The sequence below is a fragment of the Scardinius erythrophthalmus genome, assembly GCF_964197995.2.
Source record: "Scardinius erythrophthalmus genome assembly, chromosome: 16".
Lineage (NCBI taxonomy): Eukaryota > Metazoa > Chordata > Actinopteri > Cypriniformes > Leuciscidae > Scardinius > Scardinius erythrophthalmus.
Window position 1 is genome coordinate 14,555,985 of NC_138236.1, and position 22,615 is coordinate 14,578,599.

General features: G+C 36.9%; 1 protein-coding gene across 11 annotated transcripts in view; it reads left to right on the forward strand.

The window, feature by feature from the left end:
* The first annotated feature begins 5,745 nt into the window (after nucleotides 1–5,745).
* The window catches only part of ptk2ab (protein tyrosine kinase 2ab), a 65,206-nt gene continuing 48,336 nt past the window's right edge, over nucleotides 5,746–22,615 (forward strand). For 3 of the 11 annotated variants that reach the window (XM_081387829.1, XM_081387831.1, XM_081387832.1), the window contains exons 1-2: nucleotides 5,767–5,940; nucleotides 13,880–13,906. Coding sequence is in view for 4 of the 11 variants with exons in the window: in XM_081387823.1 (XP_081243949.1) it covers nucleotides 16,616–16,697 (82 nt within the window). In the remaining 7 variants the exon portion in view is untranslated. Of the gene's footprint in view, nucleotides 5,941–13,879; nucleotides 13,907–16,604; nucleotides 16,698–21,284; nucleotides 21,401–22,615 lie in introns of those variants that run through there. The other 8 variants (XM_081387827.1, XM_081387828.1, XM_081387824.1 and 5 more) reach the window with 5 other exon arrangements.

Genomic DNA, 22,615 nt, shown 5'->3' on the forward strand with positions numbered 1-22,615 from the left:
GAAGATAAAGCAGAAGAAAAAAACTACACTGTATACAAAAATATTCTATACAAAATTCACATAGACTTTTTATTATTTCATATGTTCTTCACATTCTCTCTATATCTGCTATCTGTTCAGTTTAATGAATTACACACACTGTTGCCCTTTGAAAGTGTCATGTAACCCCGTCAGCATGTGGTGAGTAGAGCAGCTACTGGTTTTAATTGTTACTAGAGTTAGACAGTCACTATATAAGGTAGTCAACCAACTACTACAGTGCTGGTTGTACCAATAGTCCTACATATATTTCTCATCTTCTCCAGGTTCTGAATGTTGTGGCCCGAAGAATTTTGTGTATCATAAATAGCATTCTAGCAAATGGTATAGTCCCATCTTGTCTAAAGCATGCTACTGTATACCTCTTTTTAAAAAGCCTAGACTTGATCCTTGATCCGCCCGATTTCAAAGTTGGCTTTTTTATTTAAAATTTTGGAGAAGGCTGTTTATCATCAGCTGCTTTCATTTATAAATAATATATTTTTATTAAATATCAGTCTGGTTTTTTAAGTCTAAACACAGCATAGAGTCTGCTCTTTTAAACATTAAACAATGATTTATTGCTGGCTGGAAAGTGTGCTGTTCCGCTTCTCCTTGATCTTACGACAGCATTTGATACGGTTGAATATGAAATTCTTTTAGAGTGTTTAAGTCAGTGGGTTGGGATCCTAAGAAATGCCCCCAAATGGTTTTCTTCTTATTTAAAGGACAGAAGTTCTCTAGTACAATTGGGAATTTTCTCTGATTCTGCCGTTTGTGTTTGTGGGGTTCCTCAGGGGTCAGTTCTGGGGCCCATATTGTTTTCTTTGTACATGCGACCACTCTGCCTTATTTGTCGAAAATATAATGTTGCTTATCATTGTTATGCAGATGACACTTAACTGTATCTTTTGTTGAAGGCATATGATGGATCTGCATTAAATGCCCTGATGAATTGCTTAAGACTGAGACATTAAACTATGGATGGCACAGCATTTTTTATAACTTAAAGGGGTCATATAATGGTACATGCACTTTTACAAGTTGATTGCACTGAAATGTCTGTTGGCAGTGCCTGTACACAACCATCCTATCATGATTAAAATCCATCCAGTGGTTTTGTTTTAATCTCCTTATATGTTTGACCATCTGTCGGTACACGATCCGTTCAACCTGCACGATCCGTTTCACGCATGCGCATAATTACTTACGTTAAATAACAAACGGGTTCTTATGGACGTATTTTGTTATTCTGTGCCGTGATGAAGACAGAAATATTATGCCGGTGCCTGTAACAGTTTTATACACTGCTGTCACGTTATTTGAGCTGTTTCTGGATGAAGGCAGACTTATGGACGTATTTTGACAGTGAGTCGTGTTGACACGAGTTCAGGGAAAACTTCCTAATGTCAAGTTTAAAATGAATATGCGCTTAAGGTGCGTGACAAAAACACACGCGCACTTCAGTTAGTGCGATTAAAGTGTTTACATGGCCGCATGCTGCGATTTAAAACAGCGTACGCCGCCCGTTTTAATACGATTATAGTTTATGCAATTATGAGCTTAATCACATTATTAAGTATTGTGTTTACATGAGGTAAACTGGTAAAGTATATTCGCAATATTGCTAAAATCCCATTATACGCATGCGTAGAACGGATCGTGCAGGTGGAACGGATCGTGTACCGACACCATCTATGAAATCAAGCCGTTCGATATTGTGACGTCATAAGATCGTACGCCCCTCCCGCGATTGTGATTGACAGCCGTGCTTCAACACAAGACCCGCCCTGAGCGAGCTGTGACAGCCGTCCTCATACTAGTCCGCCATTGTTGTTATGCTGGAGTAGAATGGCGTCTACGCGATTGTGGTGTTCTGTTCTTAGATGTAATAAGGAACGCAGCAGTCATTTGGATGTTCCTAAATCTGAGCCGTTATAGATGCAGTGGCTGAGTTTTGTTTTTGAAGCGATATGCCCAAAGGATTGACGTGGGGATTCCCTCACGGGGATTCCCCACGATCGTCCATGCTTTCATGTTTACGCGAATCATTTCACACCAGACAGCTTTACAAACGAGAAAAAACGGATCGGTACCAACGTGTTACTGCTGAACCTCCAGAAGATGTGAGTGTAATGTTTTATTAACCTTTATATTAGTATTTATATTAATCTTTGCGAAATTTGCAAACCTTGCTGCAGGCTTCACGATGAATGCATCTAAGGTTTACACTCAGGGTACATTACAGCATGTTTTCCATGTACGACGTTCTCAATATAATTCATAATCCCAGGTTTATAATGAACAACGCGTGGTTATTGTGTTACAAACGGTGTACGCACAGAACAGAGGGGCGGAGTGAGCAAAGCTCATTATCATTTAAAGACACATGCACTGAAACGGCGTGCTGAAAACAGAGCTGTTTTTGACCAGGTAAAATTAGTGTTTTCTTACAATACTAATGAGAATTTTTAATTAAAGTATATTACAAACTTTTAATTTAGACCCTAAAGAATCATATTAGCTTGTACAAAAATGGCATTATATGACCCCTTTAATGAAGCTAAAACAGAATGCCTAGTGTTCGGCTCCATTATGTCACGTATATACTTGATCGTCTAGGCCCTCCTGCCTCTAAAGTACATAAGCAAGCAAAGAATCTGGGAGTGATCTTTGATTCAGAGCTTAAATTTGATAAGCATGTAAACTCAGGGGTGAAGTCTGATTTCTTTCATTTTAAGCGCATTGCAAAAATAAAATCCGTTGCGTCTTGATTTGAAGCAGGTTATACAGGCTTTTATATTTTCAAGTTCAAGTATCTACGGCTTCCTCTTGTTCTGTTGAACTGCCAAAATGCAGCAACTAGGATTTTGACTGGGAGTGGACCAAGTTGCAGGTCAGTGCAGTTTAAGAGTGTAATAGGTTTAAAAGGTTTTATATTATTTTATTAAAGGTCCCCAAATCTCGTCTAAAGTCCAAAGGGGATTGTGCCTTCTCTGTTGCTGCACCCTGCCTCTAGAATAACGTGCCATTGGATATTAGATGCTGAACTACATTGGGTCATTTTAAATCACGTCTTAGGGTGCATACTTGCCCAGGCATATGAGTCAGCATTACACCTTGTTTTACTGTTGTCTTGTGGTTTAATGTAGTTTTGCTTTGGTGTTTTATGTTTTTGGTTCTTTGTTATTTATGCTGTTGAAATGTTATTTGGATGGAAAGCACTTTGGCCAACTCGAGTTATTTTTAAATGTGCTACCGAAATAAATAAAATAAATTAAGAACCAATTGCTGTGCTCTTGAAGCGTATACTTCAGGAATGGGATTGCTCAAATCTCAACAGTGGAATTGTTTTTCTGTATAGTCTGAGTATAAGCAAAGTCTTTGAAGCTTGTAGCTGTAAAATATAAATAACAGTTTAGTATATCCTTCTGAATTAATTTGAAAGCTTTCAGTCCTTTTAAAAGCTGTTCTTATTTCAAAAGAGCTGAATATAGAATCGGGTGAGGTTTGTGGAGCTGCCATGTACACAATTTCCTGAAAAGCCTTGGATAAAAGGAAATTGAGGTCCAAACACCAGCACTGCCTAAAGATGGACTGAAGCCATAATAAGTAGATTGTGTAACAGTGTGCCAATCTTTGTGGTGTCTCTGCAGTGGCTTGTAAGATTGTATGAAAATTTGCTCTTTTACTCTGTTATCTATATGGGTTTTTGTTATTGCAGGGGTCTGTATTTATTTCATATCAGAAATGATTTAGGGGAATCTTGCAAATGTCTGCGTCATATTTGGTCCTCAGAAAAAAAAAAAAAAAAAAAAAAAATATATATATATATATATTGTCAAAATAATGCAATAATATATAAATATTTTTAAAATAAAAAACTAATTTAAATATCCTATTTTTTAAATGTAATATATATACAGTGTGTGTGGATATTTAAATTAGTTTTTTATTTTAAAATTATTTATATATTATTGCATTATTTTGACAACACACATATATATATATATATATATTTTTTTTTTTTTTTTTTTTTTTTGGCTGAGGACCAAATATGACCCAGACATTTACAAGATTCCCCTAAATCATTTCTGATATGAAATAAATACAGAAATAAATAATTTTGGTTTTATTATATATATATATATATATATATATATATATATATATATATATATATATATATATATATATATATATATATATAATAAAAACAAATTTCTCATTATTACATGCAAAAAAATATCATTACTGTATGTATCAAATGTATTTTTTCACATTACAATAATGAAATAAAGTGTGTGGGGTAAATGTGATTTATTAAAATTAAAATAATTTGCCAATGCATACACAATGTTCTAAAAATATTAATGAATAATATTTAATAAAATAGGCTTTATTTTCTTATAGAGTAAATTATCATTTCTTACTAAATATAATTTTCTATTATTATTTTGCAGTAAAATGTTCTAAAAACTGTTTTGCTTCGTGATGTTCATTTTTTTACACAACAAAAACAAACAGAATCTTCTCCTAGATCAGCCTCTTTTTTTCTTGCAAACACAGTGTTTTTAATGTCACATCTTAGAATATCAACGTTAATGTGGAGTCAGCATTTGCCTTTAATATTTAAATAAATATGACTTAATAAACATGGAGCCATTCTGAATCAGCCCTCTTGCTCAGGACGTGTTTGCAGAAGGGACCCTTGGCTGTTTTTTGCCGCCCATGCAAAGAGCAGTGATTGGCTGATGTGTAACATTCTAACCCTGGGGTCAGCCATCTAACTGTCAGACGTCACTGGAAGGAATTTTGGGGATGTGTCTGGAAGACAAAGCCAGCATACATCTATCCTGTCCCTAAGTCCCTGGATTGTCTAGTGTGTAGGCGTGCAGCACATATGAGTGCTTTCAGAGCTGGTGTGCGCAGCATAAGAATGAATTTGTATAATTGAGAAGCAAAATAACAGACAGTTGATTAATAGAAATGATTAGTTTTGATGTCAAAGAAATATTTTGTGAGCACATTCTTCAGTAAAGTTGACAGGTGCAAATCATACTGATGTAGTCAAGTCAAGTGGATGGTAGGCTATTTTTTCCCTTGTTGGTGACATTTCCAAATGAATCATAATCAACACCAACTTCAATATCTTAATATAGGCTAGTCTACTGTACCAGTAGCCTATATAGATTATTATTTTTCCATTAGAAAATTATCATCAGCTAGATTATATTTTTGGTCTCAGGTCGAGTCAGCCATATTGGAGCGAGCGATTCAGAACTGCAGCAGCGAGCGTTGGGAAGCCCGATTCATTTACTGTATCGGTTCGTTCGACCCGTTCGTTTCAGCGAACCGATTCACTGATTCGTTTGAGTCATCATTCAAGGGTTCCCTGAAGCCTATGGATTCCAACACATATTTAGTTAAATTCGCTGCTTATCGCTGTGTTTTCGATTAAGTTATACAAATGTAGATTAATGTTAAAAATGATTTGCATTTGATGCTTTCACTTGAATTGAGATAAAGATTTTTGTCTCATTTCTTTTTTTTTTTTTAAACAGACAAATGTTCCTTCCCGTCACACATATTAGCGTTATAGTTATCATGTCACTCACATACATTTTAATTGTCAATTTTCTTCCTTGTACAGTCCATTGATTTGCAAACGCTTTGCGAGTCGGTTCTAAAGAACGATTAAAAAGATTCGGTTCAGCATAATAATTCATTCGCGAATCGGTCATCACTATCAGCAGCGAGTGAGAGCAAGAGGGAGGATTCCGGCTTCAGATCCACTACAGACCCCACGGAGCCTGGACGGACCCACAAACAGCGTTAACACGGGATACAAACCTAAGCCCAACATTACAGGGTGTTTATCAAGAGGGCGCGTTTTTGGAGACATTCGATGAAAAGAATATGGTAAATATTGGTCCCTTGTTAAGAATGCACGTTTCATATTTGCTATAATAATTGCAATAAGTGTGTTAGCCTGGTAGCATAGCGTGAGGGGCTCGGATCTGCACTTGGACATGAAGAGTGGGCTTTCCTGGGCCAATTTGACATGTTGTGTTGAATTAGATTGTGAATGCGAGGCGTGTTATTGCATTGCAGCGTGCTTAGGATTCCCTTATCGTTATGAAATTTCTGATAAAAGTCAGCTATGCACGGTTTTGCAAGACAAAATGCTCCTGGCAATGCGAAAGAGACCATACCCAGCAATTTTAAGCCATTCCCAATGTTTTTTTTCCTTACGGAAAATGCGTCGTGTCAAATTTAACACCAATCTGCATGTTTAATAACTCGGTGTACATATGTCATGATCGCTGTTGGTTTGTTATCTTGAGTTAACTGTGTTGTGTTAGGGTCTGTGCTGTGTATTGTTGTCAGATTGTTTCTGTTCACATGGTGAACTGAAAACAATAACAAAAGACAATGCGGGCAAGCTTTATTCGCATTTGCCCTATGATGCTCTCTACCAATATTATGTATTTTCACTTAATGACTAGTTCTCATAAAATGCAGTAATTTCGCTTATTTGTTAGGGAGGCTATGTAGCCCAATATCTCGGATAGCCATACATGGTTTAATATTCTGGAGGGTTGAACTGGTTAAATTCAATTCGATTATTGTTTATAAAATAGAAGAAAAAACTTATTGGAAAAGCTACAATAATTAGCAAGGAGGGTGTGATATCTGTCCACAACCATATTAAATTATTGATCTGTTTATCAAAGTTTTATTCTTTATTCTGTTTCTTTTCTTTTTATGCTGACTTAGAAATTCGTGAACGAATCGTTCTTTTAAGGCGGTTCTTTCTATTGAATCTCTTGAACCGCCTCGCACAACTTTTCTGAACGATTCGTTCACGAATCAGACTGATTTTTTTTTTCTTAAATCAACATATAGGCTTATACGAAACCAAGTTGGTTTAAAAATACAATTTTATCAAAACGTGGGAAATCTAAATTACGTAAATAACCTTAAAAAAAACAAAAACAAAAAAACAAACAATGATGCAGATTGCAGAACCAGTTGATTGCAAGGACCTGTTCGAGAGAGCCGATTCACATAAATGAGTCACTAGTAAGTGTTTGCTCTTCACCTGCTTTTTATGGATGTTGACCAATCAGAGCAGCGTTATGTGGTGGGCGGGGCTTCTATAGGCGTGTGTATGTGTGGGTATCAGGAACCCTTTGCAGGTATTCTCTAGCGTTACGTCATTAGCACAGGTAAGGAGCACTGAGGAAAGAGCCTGGAAAGGTACATGGAAATACATCATGCAGTTCTGGAGTTTTCTAAGTTGTGCTAGTGCAGGTACGTGAGTCTTTGTTATAGTGCTGACATTAATCACAGGGGCATTGTGTAATGGTAATCATTCATTATTTACAAGCTGCTCAAAGACAGGAAGAGGGTTTCTAACAGGCAGCTCAGGGTCGGAGGCTTATTTCACTTATATATATATAAAACCCATCCAGGTGAAGCATCTCATTTGAAAACACTGCTTTGCGTACTCGCATATGGGCTCATCTATAAAACAAAGGGCATTTTTTCTGCTTCAGGGTGGAGTAGGGTTACCTCAAGCCATATTTCATATTTCCAATGCAAATGTGATCGGAAGAACTCCAGGAGGCTTGGCTTGGTGTGGAGCTGCGCTCGAGGCTATGTTTTTATATGGTGGTGTATTTTCAATAAGCCTCGATAATAGTCCTCAAATACTAAATAAAGAGGTGTTCCTGTGTGTATAGCCATTTTCACTGTTATTGCTTAATGTACACGATCCTGCAAATGTTTTAAAGAATGTTTTGGTTCATTATTTTGGTTTGAGTAATGGTAGGATGGTAGTGTCCTTAGCTTGTTGTGGTCTTTTACATGGTGGTTTAATGCTGTTTATCTGTGTTATAATTGATTAGGTTTAGTTTTTAAATGTCGTTCGCCATATGCAGGTTATGTGTAATGCATTGCAACATTTGTTTAGAACAAATTCCTGTGTATTTGACAAGTCTCAACATAGCTTTGGTCCTCTGCAGGTATTGGAATGATCCACCAGGCAGGCACAGCGAATGTTGCTTATACATTAAATCAGCATTGATGTAAGTTTTAGAAACCTACGCTGTAGATGTTTTAAGAGTTTAGCCTACGTAATATTCAGTAACCTTTCAGTGAACTTGGATTGAAGAGTAAATAGACCATTAAAGGAATATTACGGTTTCAATGCAAGTTTAGCTCAGTTGACAACATGTGTGTTGATTAGGCCTATCTCAAAAAATTACTTTCACTCTTCCATCTATTTTTTTTTATCGCAAAACCAAGATTGAGGCACTTGGAATGGAAGTGAATGGGGGCAAGTTTTTGCAGATTTAAAAGCAGATTATGTATTATTTGAGCTGTCAAGCTGCTTAATCAATCTTTTTTTGCATTAATTGTAGGTGTTGTGTTGTGTCATGGCATCAAAGTTGTAAAATTGAACATAACTTCACAGAGAAAAGCTCAAGCCATCATTTTTTTTTACAATTTTTTACACAAAATCACGTTAACATGCATTTTGTTTCCATCTTGTGTCTATAATTCTGTTTAACACATTGGCTCCATTCACTTCTATTGAAAGTGCTTCACAGTAACCTATATTTTCATCTCTTTAAAAGAAAATGAGGGATAGTGGAAATATTTTTTTTGTGATAATCAACATTATGCCACAAATGCTGAGCTTAACTCGCTGATCCTGGAATATTTCTTTAAATATATATTATTACCGTTATAAATGTTTGTTGTTGTTGTTGTTTTGGAAAGAAAAAAACTTTTACATTTATTATTTAAAAATATCTATATTTCAAATAAATGCTGTTATTTATTTCGAATGTTCTAGTCATCAAAGAATTCTTAAAAAAAGTGCTACAAATATTAAGCATTACAACTGTTCTCAATATTGATTTCTCAGTAATGGCTGCTGAAATGTATCTTTGTCATCTCAGGAACAAATCAAAATATATTAAAATAAAAAAACTTATTTAAAATTGTAATAATGTTTTGCAATACACACATCTTTACTGTATTTTTATGAAATAAAGGCAGCCTTTTTTGAGACACTTTTTATCAAAAGCATAAAAAAATCTCACTGACCCCAAACTTTTGAATGGTGTAGTTATTGGATACTTCCATGTATATATTTTTGTTTATTCAGTAACTGAACTAGCTAATTAAATCATATGGTGGTTTGTCTGACATTGTAAAGATAGCTATCAGCATTCTGATTTACTCATGGTGAATCATGTGTATTGTTCGACTATTGTATCGCCTTCAATGTTTACTAAAATCGGAATCTTTGTTCTACTGTCAGTCTTGTATCTGATATTGATCGATGAGTGTTGACTCTATGATGGCTCGCGTAGATGAAGTTATTTGCCTGCATGGGTGAATATTTATGTTACCATGACTCCAGAAGCGCATCAGGAAAATTTGGTAAAGAAGATCCAGTTTCTCCTACCTGAAGTGCTGCTAAACCGAGCATTGGAATTGTCAGGTGTGTATTATTAAGCCAGGGCATGATGACTGGAATGTGGATTTATTCCGCTCAGCCAGGCCTCAGGGTCTTTCTTCTGGGCTATTCATTTAGGGAATTATCCTGGGCTGCTTTTAGGCCTTAGGGTGACATTTTCTCTGTCATTATTACTATTGGCTGAGGTCAACACAAATAGCAGCGATGCGACATTTCTGTCTGACTGATTTCTTTTTAATAGTGATTTTTACTTTTCAGGGAACATAGTTTTTGGGAGATCATCATCTAGTGCAGTGGTTCTCAATCCTGGTCCTGGGGACCCACAGCTCTGCACAGTTTGTATGTCTCCCTCATTTAACACACCTGATTCAGATCATCATCTCATTAGGAAAGAGCTCTGAACTGAACAGGGTGTGTCAGATAAAGGAGACATATAAAATGTGCAGAGCTGTGGGTCCCCAGGACCAGGATTGAGAACCACTGATCTAGTGGGGGTGTTCTGTGGCACCCGAAAGAAGATATTTTGACAAATGTGGTGTCTTTTAAGTCCAAACAATAAGTCAGTGGAATCACTCACTATGGATAAAAACATTCTTCAAAATACTTTTGTTGCACAGAAGAAATAGTCAGAGGAAGGGTGAATAAAATGATGACTGATTTGTCATTTTTGGGTGGACCATCCTTTGAAGTCATCAGTGGTAAAGACCTGTCATCTTGCATTGATTCAGGCCCCATTTACACTTTGTATTAAGATGCGTTTTGGTCAATGGAATCACTAGTAGATGAGGGAGACACGTTCCCGTTTACACCTGGTGTTTTAAATCCATCTCTTTTGTCCACTTTTGACCACTTCTGTCCTGATTTCTTTGAGGGGAGGGTTGATGGGCGGCTAAATTAAATATATGGGCTTTTTCAGATCTAATGGACGAAATAAGCTCATGCAATTTACATATGAACACAAAAGGAGACGACGGAAAAACACAGAAAGCAGCAGCTTCTGTTTCTGCTCTGATAGCCACAAGACCATTTCGAACGCGGTAGTGTGTGTTAGAAATCAAGAATGGTGAGAGAACATTGTGCTTGGTATGTTTTTCGTCTTGAAACTAAACTTAGGTCTTCAGTTCAGCCAACAAACTTTAAATCCCATCTGTCTAGTGCGCTTCCCATAATATTTATGCATTAAGTCAGTAGGTGGAGAGTAGGCAGTCTTCTGTGGTTGTTGGAACGTATTCAACCACATGAGCTTCTACACCATGAAAGCAATCCGGTCGAATGCGTTTTCAACTACTTTTGGAAGTGGTCGAAAGTGGACAGGCTTAACTTTTTGGACCCCGTTTACACCTGTATTTGGTGTCGTCCAATTGATGAAATTGCTTCTTAATACCAGGTATAAACAGGGCCTAATTAAATTCATCTCACCATCTGTACCTTAAAACTGGTCTCAATTCAGCCTCTGTCAGCCAGCAGCACCAACGTGATGAGTCTTTATGGCACTGTCACAGAGCTGTGACTGCTGAGAGGAAAGATAAGAGGTTAAGAAACGTGCGCTGTAAGCAGAGGGGGGCTTTGAGCAGGGTTTGCACTGATGGATGTCTTTTGTAGATGCTGTTGAGAGGGGTCAATCCTCTCCTCGCTGTCTCTCATTCTTACTCTTCCTTCTCCCCTGTGGCTTACTCTCCTCCTATCCTCTGCCCTGAGTAAAACACATCTCTCTCTGTTATGCTTTTGACTCTATTTGTACTTGCTTTTAAGAAAAGCAGAAGGGATACAATTCTGACCAATAATTATTTTGATGTTAATGTGGCTGATAAATGGAATGACATATATTAAAATACTTTTTGTCTAAATAAATGAAAAACTAACAATTAATTGTTTTAAATGGTAAATTCAGACATCACAAAATTATAATGTCAGTATAAAAAGATTAGCCTATATTCAATTTGAGATTTGCTGAGCATTACATTTAACAATGTTATTAAATTAGTTTTTTTAAAGTGAGTGTAAGATAACTGCAAAAGCATTTAAATGTACAAATAGAGGAATTGAGCACGTGCGATTACATATTATACTATTTATTGATCCCAAAAAACGACAAAAATCTTGAATATCAGATGACAACCTGATATGGTACAGATATATATTGTGCATTTCTCAAAATATTCCAATGCAACTTCCTGTTTGCATTCGTCCATTCATTGGAAAAATTAGTTGGAGAATTTTAACATTTTAAAAAGATATTTTTCGCTTTGCTCTCTGTGATCGTGAGCATAATGTTTAGCTTGCTTCTAATCTTAGTTTTCATGTTATTTCCTAGATTTATTCTTTGTGTAAAATGCTCTGGGTGTCATAATAACTTGGCATCAGCGTTTCATAACAACTGATGTTCTCAGAAAACTTGTGCAAGATCATCTGGCTGTTATTCAATAAGCAATAAAGGCATCATTAAGATATTGGCTGTCATCCCTCTTTAGTCTTGCGTAGTTTTGCATTCTTATTAAGAGTTTTGTTTTTTGTTGGAAAATCAAAATTAAACCAGCTTCTCATGGTAGAGTTTCTGGTCCAAGCTTGTCATGTATGGTCCAAGTTGGTGTAGATGGCTGTTATGGCTGGAAGTTGATCTTTTAGACAACCTTGTTCCATCAATAAAGAAGCGGCCATATTCCAAAAATCAGTTTTAAGTTAGTATTACATGTTTTCTCTCGCACAGCACAGTGTTTTTGTCTTATATTTGAAGAGTTCAGATGCAAAAGCTTCTAAATGCCACCTGAAATTTTCTCATAGAATGATCATTTCTATCAAGCTCGTATATTCAAGTTCAGTAATTTCACTTAAATGACAATGACTAGGTAATCTTCATTGCCATTTAAGTGAAATGATTGAATTTAAATATATGAGCTTGATAAAAATGATCATTCTATGAGAAAATTTCAGATGGCATTTAGAGGCTTTTGCATCTGAATTCTTCATTTATTTACAGAGACATTTATTTTATATCCCTATTGAAAACATTGATGTAGCATGACTGTCAGTTTTTGGAATTGAGCACTTTCTCAGATTGGTGTGATGAATCAGTCAGGAGATTATGTGAGCGATAACATCTCAGCCTCTTCTCCTGCTCTCACTCTTACAGTCTCACAGTCAGGCCTGGAGCTACAGCGCAGCCTATTACAATAGACGAATGCGATGTGTGTGTTCATTTATGACAATTTACTGATCTTCTCTGTTCTCGATGAAGGATGGCTTCAGTGTTTGTTTCTCTGAGCTGTCTATTTTTCACAATTACTGTCTGCTTTGCTTCTATTTCCCTCTAGCAGGTTATGTGTAGCAGGTAGCAGGTCCCGCGGAATGCAGTGTGAAATACTGATGCTTTGAATAGCTGAAATGCCCTGCATTCCAATTAAAGTGCAGTGAAATTCAGCATCTACAATGAAAAGATTATCCAGCTGTATAATGAGATGGCTTTGCTGTGGTTGTGATCGTCGCTCAGCCTCTGGCTGACCTGCAGTGGGCTCAAGAATGACCTCATTCTCTGCTTTTTGTATCACTCTGTCCTTTCTGTCTTCTATAGTTTCATGCTAATGATCCTCGGACATAATTCTATTCTATTGTGTTATGTTGTGTTCCAGACATGTTCAGTTTTTTGTTAATGATCACTGGTCAGAATTCTATATTCTATTCTATTCTATTCTATTCTATTCTATTCTATTCTATTCTATTCTATTCTATTCTATTCTATTCTAGACACAGAAATGGAAACCTTTAAAACCCCATGAAATGGCTTAATGAGGGCAAGTTTCATTCATGTGTTGATATATTTACCGTATTTTCCAGAAAATAAGTCACACCTGACTATAAGTTGCACCTGGTCAAAATTGCATTGTTGAAAAAAACTAAAACAGATTACATCGTATCTGTATGTCACATTTTTTTGTAAATTTTGAAATAATGTAACATACCAAAAAGTTAATGAAACATTTACAAACATTCATTATAAATAAAAAATAAAAAACATTTATTATAAATGTTCGCATATAGATAACCTCAAAACTAATAGACTGGTCTGGGTTTTAGAATTTCTAGTATCAGTCTAGTAGCAGTATTTGTAATTTCATTTTAGTTTGTTTTCCTTTTCTGTGTCAGTGGTTGTTTCAGATGCATTTATCATTAAGTGCACATAAACACTTAGTCTTGACTGTAGCTGGTGATTTGAAGTTGAAGTTGAATGTGTAGATTACCAGAGCAGTTGACAGCTAGAGGGCTCTCTATACACACACTGGTGCTTGAACATACATCCAATGCTTTTGTATAATGAAGATTATTTCTGCAACTGTATAAACTCTAATATGATTCTGTTATTTTTTGCAGATATTTCAAGGATATCATATTATGCAGGTAAGACAACTTTCCCTTTTACTTTCCCTTTCTCGCTTTCTCTCTGAAATGGATTTCAAATTGATCGGAGGGGGGGAAATGTCAGCCTAACCTTAATCCACCATTTACTGAATGTGAATTGAGTAGAGCGTGTTCTCCTATAAAGCAGATCAGTACATTCTGTTCCAAAGCCTGTCAGCTGCCTTTGGGCTGCCCATATGACAATGGAGCTGCATTTTAATTCCCCCTCATAACCAGCTTTTCTCATTTGATGTATTATTCATTTATGTAAAAACACTTTTTAATGCTGTAAACTCTCAAGCTTTGGGTTTTTTTTTCTTTCTTTTTGTTTTGTGTGTGTTGAGGGAGTGTTGTTCAAGTCTAGATGTGTAGTTTGCTGGTGCATCTTCAATTCATTCATAGTTTTCTGTGGATCAGATTCAAGATGCCCATCCAATCAGCTGATGCTTCATATTTTTAACCTTGTTTCTTTCCATCACCAAGGGCATTACTGTTGGAAGGAAGGAGGGCCTTTTTAGACAGTAGGGTTCCTGTGTGTCTGTTTGGCATCTATGGAGACCATTATTAAGCACAAAATGGGGCCTATTAGCTGATATTTGAGAATGCGGTTAGTATAGCAGGAAATGACCTGTTTGCCCTCCCTATAGGGAACGAGTGCTTGGAATGGTAATGAATATCTCTGGCAAACATGGCAAGGTGAAACTCTTAAATAACAACAGCAAATTATTTTCTGCATTATATGCTTTGAAATCAAACGGTAAGTTAAATTATAACAAAATAATGCACAAATCTGCTGGTACAGGTCTTGTACTGTACTCAGTACAGGTCAGGAAGAACTGTTCTTCCTCTACTAAGTTTCTTGACCTTTGTCTGTTTTGGTCATCACTGTATTATTTATCCATAAAAGACAATTGGTCAGCATTTCTCCATTCTCTTTTCAGCACTCTCTTAACATATATATATATATATATATATATATATATATATATATATATATATATATATATATAATACAAATGGAAAATAACACTTCCAATATATATGGCCAGTTCAGATATCTTAAACAAAACTATTGAATATCAATTCTAGAGATTTGTTTTTCATTGGAAGTGCACATTTTATCAAGCCAAATAACACTACTTTGTTCACAAATAAAGAAATAGTTTGAATTATCATTAAAAAGATGTGAACCAATTATTAAATAAAATAAAATATAATACAAATATAAACTGAAGAGAATCAAAGAGAATCTGCTCTTTTTTTTTTTTTACTGATTTTTAAAAATGTTTTTCAGTAAAATTCTGATATATTTTACATGCATAATTACAAAAAAGCTGATTTTTTTTTAGAAGTTTTGTGGATGTTATTTACTGCTATCATTAAATCGTGATTTCGTCTGCATTGTATCTTCTGCAATTTTAGATATAGTCAATGCCATTGCAGACTGAATTATGGTAAATCTCTGATATTTTTTTGTGTTTGTATAGTAAATAGCACAGAACAAAGTCTTAGCTGTAGTTTGTAATCTGAAAGGGTATGTTTGGGATTACACAACTTCTGAACTATTTCTTCAGTACATTGAAAAACTGTGTTGAAGTTATGTAAATTGCAAAGCTTGATGATGCACTTGTTCGCTAAAAAAAAACTTAAGCTACATTTGCAGCGATGTTTCATTGTTTATTTATGTGCATCTCTGCAAGTATGGGCTGTTGTCAAAAACAGGAAACAGGCTTCCTTCCTTGAGCCTTTGTCAGGTAGCTGACGGACATTCCTTCAGTCGCTCTCTACATGAAACTCCACAGCTGTCCTGAAGAGCCACAAACAGCCTCTTGATGAAGCGTACAATATAACATTTCTACCATTATTCATAAGGTGATTAGGGGTTCTTAATGATGCTTTGTATTTAAATGTGCAACACAATGCGGAGAATGTAAACAGAAGCCGGACCGCCCAACTGAATAATCCTGGTCAAACCCTGACCCTGAAAAACCTGCTCGCTGCTTCTTTTAGCTTGGTGGTCTGTGTTTTGTAAACATAAACTGGTCATCCAATAGCAGTTGGTTTCACAGGACTCATTAGCATATTTAAAGAGGACCCTCCTCTCATTTCAGTTGGCCTGATTTTCTCTCTCTCTCTCATCCCTCCCTGTTACACATACTTTCTCTCCAGACACACTCTGCCGGATTGTGAAACTTACACACGCCGTCACCGCAGTCTCTCTTAATCTGGATGAACCTCAGAAAGGCAGCTAAAAGGAAGCATTTTAGCATGTGAGGATTATTCTTGTTGACGTTTCTGCTTTTCTTCCAGCCTTTCCTGCCGCCCCCATTCTCTGGAATACTCCGGACCGCTGTGGGATTTCCCAGTCACTTTTGGATGTTTGTCCACTGCTCTTGTTAGTGGTTTTCGAAAACAAAACCAGCACACCTTGTATTTGTATCTACCTGGCGTTCACCCTCTTTCCCATTACCGCATGCTCTTCTGGATCACTTCATGTTTTCGCACTTCTGGATTAGAGCATCCGTCAGCTGACCAATCACCTTCCTGTGACCTCGCACTACGCCCCGCCACAAGCCTTTGAGGGCCATCCCTGGTGGCCTGGTCAAAGTGCGTTGCGGTGGGCCGGGGTCACCCCCTGCTCCCTATGACTGTGTCAGGGAGTCGGAGAGCCGCTGGGCCTGGGAGAGAGACGAGAGAGGAGGCCAGCGGATGGAGAGCAGCGGCTGCAATCCCTTCCCGCTGTGCTGGGCACGAGGAGCCAGCGTTTACTCCTACCCTCCCCCTCTGCCAAGTATGTCACCCACATACAGCACTGCAATCCGCTTCCACGATACTGTTTCACGCTCGATCTGTCTTACAGGATGTGGAGTATTGATTTTAAGGAGGTTGAGGAGAAAGGTGTAGGAGGTCCGATATGACCTCTCAGTGGTTTTCGTCTCTAGGTTTTTGCTACTGTCCTTTATTGTGGTATTTGCTCTCAACAGAAGTGCTTTTGAATTGGGTTTAGTTTAATATCTCGGCAGATGCCTTCTAGCACATCATCTATATTTGTAGGTCTGTGCCGCTACAATCTTACATTGTTTATTGCACTTATTTTTCCTCACAATATTGCATCAGTCCTTCGTTTTAGAGTAGTATTATTTATGATACGAGATAAAAGTGAAGCCAATCGCACAAGAGATTCACTCACTCGTGTTTGGTGAAGTATCAATCATGATCTATCTATGATATTTTGTGTAATGTATTGTGAGATAGTTGACCATTCCAACCTTAGTTTTATACCGGAGTCGACAACCTGTTAGACCTTCAATTTATTTTGCTAAATGGATTAGACTACTGTTCAAAGTTTTTTTTTTTTTTTTTTAAGTATCTTATGCTCACTAAGGCTGTATTTATTTGATCAAAATACAGTAAATACATTAATAAATATTGTAATATTAAATGTTCAGCAGCTGTTACTCCAGGTTTCTTCAGAAATCATTCTAAAAATCTGGTTTGGTGCTCAATTTATCAATGTTGTAAACAGTTGTTCTACTTAATATTTTTGTGGAACCTTTGATTGTCTTTTTCATAAAGTGCATTTTTTAAATAGAAATCGTTTGTAACATTATGAATGTCTTTACTGTCTTAGATTTGTATCGCACATCACTTACAGTACATGAGCAAGGGTCCGATTTAAATTTTTGCAATCTGACTTGAATCATATAATTTATTATTCACGGACCAAAGATTATTTTTTACTTGCATTTGTCACTGAATGTGTGGCCTGTATGCCTATGTTTACCCTTCCTGATTCCAAAAGTTGATTTATACTGTTGTCCCGTGTACAAGTCTGGGCAAAGATATATAAATTTGCTTATTTCTTTCAATTATTAATTCTTTTTTGACATGGTTTCAATGAAAAGCAACCCCACTAGAGCAGGGAGTTTTGATGGATCTCTTCTGTATTATAGGACTGAGAAATCAACTCACTGTCTATGAGCTCCAACTCATTAGGCTGAGTTTAATGAACAATCAGAGAGCCTGATTATCTCTCCGCTGACATCAGTGCAAGAGCAGTGATGTAGGTGGAGTGTAGCTTCATTACTGAGGGGTGAATTCCCACCTGAGCTACACTGATTGTGTATGTGGGAAGCTTGGCTCATACGAAATACCAAATATATCGTTATTTTTGTCAGTGAGATCTGTGAGTTTCATTGTGTGGCTGATGCATGGTACTGATGCAGAAATATTTACACTTGTATTTTATTGTATTTATTTTACTAGCTAATAGGCATTCCCGATATTAGCTTTCCTACAGTACATACTTATCTAATTGCTGGGAAATTACCATTTGTTTATAGCTGAGTTAATCAAATCTCAGCAATACTGGTGTTAATTGGAGATTATATGCCTTTACACATTAATATACCAGGCACACAGCTTGACAGCCACTTTCAATTCTTTTCTCACATTTACTCTTGGGCCCTATTTCACACAGCGATTGCAGTTTATTGCCCACTGCCACCCAAGCTGCAGAAAGGAAATTGTAATTGTATTATTTTATCATAAATTTCATTTTTCAAACATCATTTATTTCTTTTTTTTTCCCTCTCTAACTGTCCAGGCCATAGATAAAATCAGACCTCCTGCATGGCTAGCTTCTCTTCACCACAATCAGACAGTTTCCTTTTTCTGTGCACCAAATACAGATTTTATAGCCATTAAAAGATGTGAATTTGTAGTTTTTGTGTTTTTTTTTAATTCAAGTGGTTACAAACTTAATTTTAAACATATTTTTTGTTGAACTTTTTTTTTTATTTTTTATAGCTATCAAATATAATATATTGAGTGATTCCAATATTCAAGTCTGTGTTTTTGAGTAAATGGAAAAGACCTGTTTTTATTTGACATTCAGTTATGTTGTAGCCTAGAATTAAAAGATGGAAGATACTTGTTTCTGCACTGGATTAGCAAAGCTATTGCTCATTAGACACAGCATCATGCATTATGGTCTTTGTATATATAGCCATTCACAACCTAACCATAAGCTCTACTCTTCAGCACAATGGTTACCATAAAACCTTTAGCTTAACAGAAACTCCTTTAAATGTCAAAAATTACTGAACATTAAACATTACCAGGTCTTTCCATTCACTCAAAAACACATAAAATAACACTTAATTTCAACATTTACTCTCCTGATCCAGCCATATGCAAAGCATGCTGGGGAATAAAAATCCTCCATCCAGTTTCAGTTAAAGCAACAAAAATCAATTACGTAATCTCAACACAAACGGATTAAGTAAACTTCAATTTTAAATTTAAATTGATTGAACCCAACGCAGTTAAGTTAGGACAAAATGTATAGCAATTGTGTAATATTAGCTCATTTTAATTAAGTAATTTGAACAAGCAGCAAAATCATATTTTTCAGTGTAGATTTAGCAGTACGGTGTATTACACATAAAAAGTTGGAAACTGACCTCTGTTAGCCAAGGGCAAAGAAATGAGGACACCGTGAACAATGACAGGGCAAAAGTACATGAAGAGGAACGAGAGATGAAAACTACACCTTTTCTTTTGTCACACCTTTCTCATGTCCAAGGGTTTGAGATCTAATAAGGCAAATAAATGTCAGTCTCTCTCTCTTTCTCCTTTTCCTTCCAGCTCCTGTGTGTAAAGAAATTGAGTTGGAATTGGGATAAACCATTCCTGTCTTCGAGGCGTGTGTTTGCTGCAAAGAATCTGTATGTCTATTGGTGTCATCTTGTGAGAGGAGACCGAATCCTCTACCTATGGGTCTGTGCAGAATTACCTCATGAAAAGACTCTCTTTAGTCATCTTCTAAGTTTAACCTATAGCTGTGGAGGAGCCAGTGAAATAAACCTTAAGTGAGAAAGAGATATTGAAAGAGACCACTCTCACTATCAGATGTCTCAGCTTACGTTTCTTGAGCTCAGATACTGGAGCTTTTTGTGTGGTGTCCAGTCTCTCAGAGATTGAGTTCTTTGAAAAGACTATTGCTGGGAGAAAGATAAGGTGAAGGCACAGCACATGCATACTAAAATGAATACAGTGTGTCTAAGCAATGACTTTAGTTTTATCTAAATTATGTAGTTTTAGCATGTTTGGTCAATTTTTTTTGTTTCTGTTTTTTTGTCTCTTTTTTTTTATTTTGCTTTGCTTTGACTTCGGCTTCGGCTTTGGCTTCAGTTTAGACTTAGAGCATAAATTGTTATGAACACAAATGTTGTGATCAGAGTTTCTGTCTCATCATTTGCCATGTTCTTTTGAGTAACCATACTAACATCCCGTAATACACATCTGACGTTTGAAATGTTGTACACGTTTAAATTGCACTTTAAAGTTTTGTATTACGGATCTTTTGTTTAGGCTGCAGTCCAATACGAGAGGGAAGTATTTAGGGGGTAATTGATAACCATTCTGGGTACTGTATGACTGAGATTTTGGAAAATCCTACTGAACGCATCAAGTACTGAAACAAAGCTTCTCTCTCTTGCCTCTGGTTCAGTCGAGGACATTAATCTGAATAATCTTATGCACAGTGAAACTACCATTCAGTAATTTTTCTTGTTTGATTCAATGTAATGCCTCTGGACCTATTTCCTCTATGGAAATAGCACAGCTAAATATAATATTCTCAGGTGTTACCGTGCAAGCTCTTGTGGCCATATTTAGTGTCAGGATTCATAACAGTTCAGGCTCAAGCAAAAGATTTGAAATTTGAGTGTTCCGTTGGCTTACAGCTGTTGTTTTTGATATTTTTGACTCCTCCATTTTGACTCTTCCAAACGATTGTCCAAGACAGTAATCCAAGTAATTTTGATGTTTTATTATGTCACAGAATGTAGCAGAAATACAACATTCAGATGATATTTGCTAGAGTTTGAATTAACTGTAAATGCTAGGTGCCTTTGTTATCAGTCAGATATGTGTGTGAACTCCTCCTCCTGACCAAGGTCCCATTGAACCACGTGTGTTTACTTGTGGGCGAGTGCACATTCGTGTGTGTATGTAGGCCGGTGCGAGTGAATGCAGTCTATTAGCTGGTTTAACTCGAGTGTTGTGATTTTAGGGCCGTTGAATCCAGGTCTTTGACTCATGATCGTCTTGTCAGGAAGTGTTTTGTGTTCTCCTGGTCTCCTCAGGGCAAACGCACAGGAACTGTATCACCGGTTACGTGAACCATGGGCCAGTCTGGACACATTATGATAAGCAGGATGTGATGTCACGCAGAGGAAGCTACTAAAATGTATTGTCTGTTTGAATATGTGAGGGCTGCAATTTGTGTCCGAAATGTGTACCAAAAGGCTGACAGCGACAACGTGGATTTAACGTTTTGTTGACGTCCTTTGGACCCACCGAAGTGTATGTGTGCTTTGCACTTTAGTGCTTGCGTCAGATCATTGTTTCTGTTTTTAGAGGGCCGTTTGAGCCCTGAACTATTGAGATCTGCGCTGGCGTGTACCTGCTGGCCCTTCTTCAGAAAAGGTAGGAGAGGAGCTCAAAATGAACTAAAACTAACTTAAAAACGGCTATAAAATGGGTCTTTTGCACTTACCGGTTGTTTCACACTGATTTAATTTCCCATTTGCAGGGATTACTGTGATGGTTACCTTAATTTTGTTTAACGTCATATCATTTTTCGAGTTGTTTATAGATTAGGTAGTTAATATATACCAGCATCTCTGTGGAATGCTTCAAACTGATTGGTGAAATAATGAATGATGTCCAAGGCAACTGACCACTCATCTGCTTTGTTCAGGGTTTATTTTACGATAATGACCATGTAGGCTTATCGTCACCAATATGCTTAGCTGTTAACCATCATAATAGAGCTGCAGACAAATCGTGGGAATGTTTTGAGCTGATTTAGCTGACGTGAAACAGTCAGCCATTGTGGTGTTGACCTTGCGGCTTTTGAATGCTGTAGTTTGCCATCGTGGATTGTTGTACTTGAAGCTTTTTTGGCAGAATATCTGACATTATCATAGTCCCCAAGGCCACTCGTCTGGCATGCTTGCAGGAGACATCTGTCCCTCTGAGGTGTTGGTGTCTGGACCTTTTCCTTTATTTCCTCCTAGGAGTCCAACCTCCTGTTAGTGTCTGCAGTATCCTGCTGTAAATTTTGCCCTGACAGTTAAATATTGTGCTGATCAGCCCTTCAGCTTTATCAGCGTTGATCCAAAGCTTTGGAATTGCCTTGCTGTCGTTCGTTGCCTCAGTAGTTGTGTTCAGGTGACACCTCTGAAGCGACTCGACTAAGAGCTTTCATTGTCTTGTCAGTGTGTTTTGATTTATCTATGTGTTCTGCAATGGATGTAAATGTTTTGTGCTCTGTTAAATGCATTTTCTTTTCTTTCTATTCTGAAAAAGAATATCCACTAAAGCTGATAGTTCAGCCATTTACTGTAGCTTTCCCAAACACTAAAAATATTAAATTGTGGATGTTCCTGCAAGCTTTTTCCATTTGATTGATTATCAGAACCAATGATATTAGGGGTTTTCGCACCGAATAGTTCTAGCCACTAGGGTGGTTCCCCGAGAACTAATGGTTCCAGGAACTCCTTTTGGAGGAACTAATTTAGCTCCTACTTCAGAGTAGGGTCTAACCCTTACCCAGCACTATAGGAACTATCTGAGTCATGAGTGTACGCTGATTGGCCGAACGCACGCGAAACACCAGCACACGCCATTTTTAAAAGG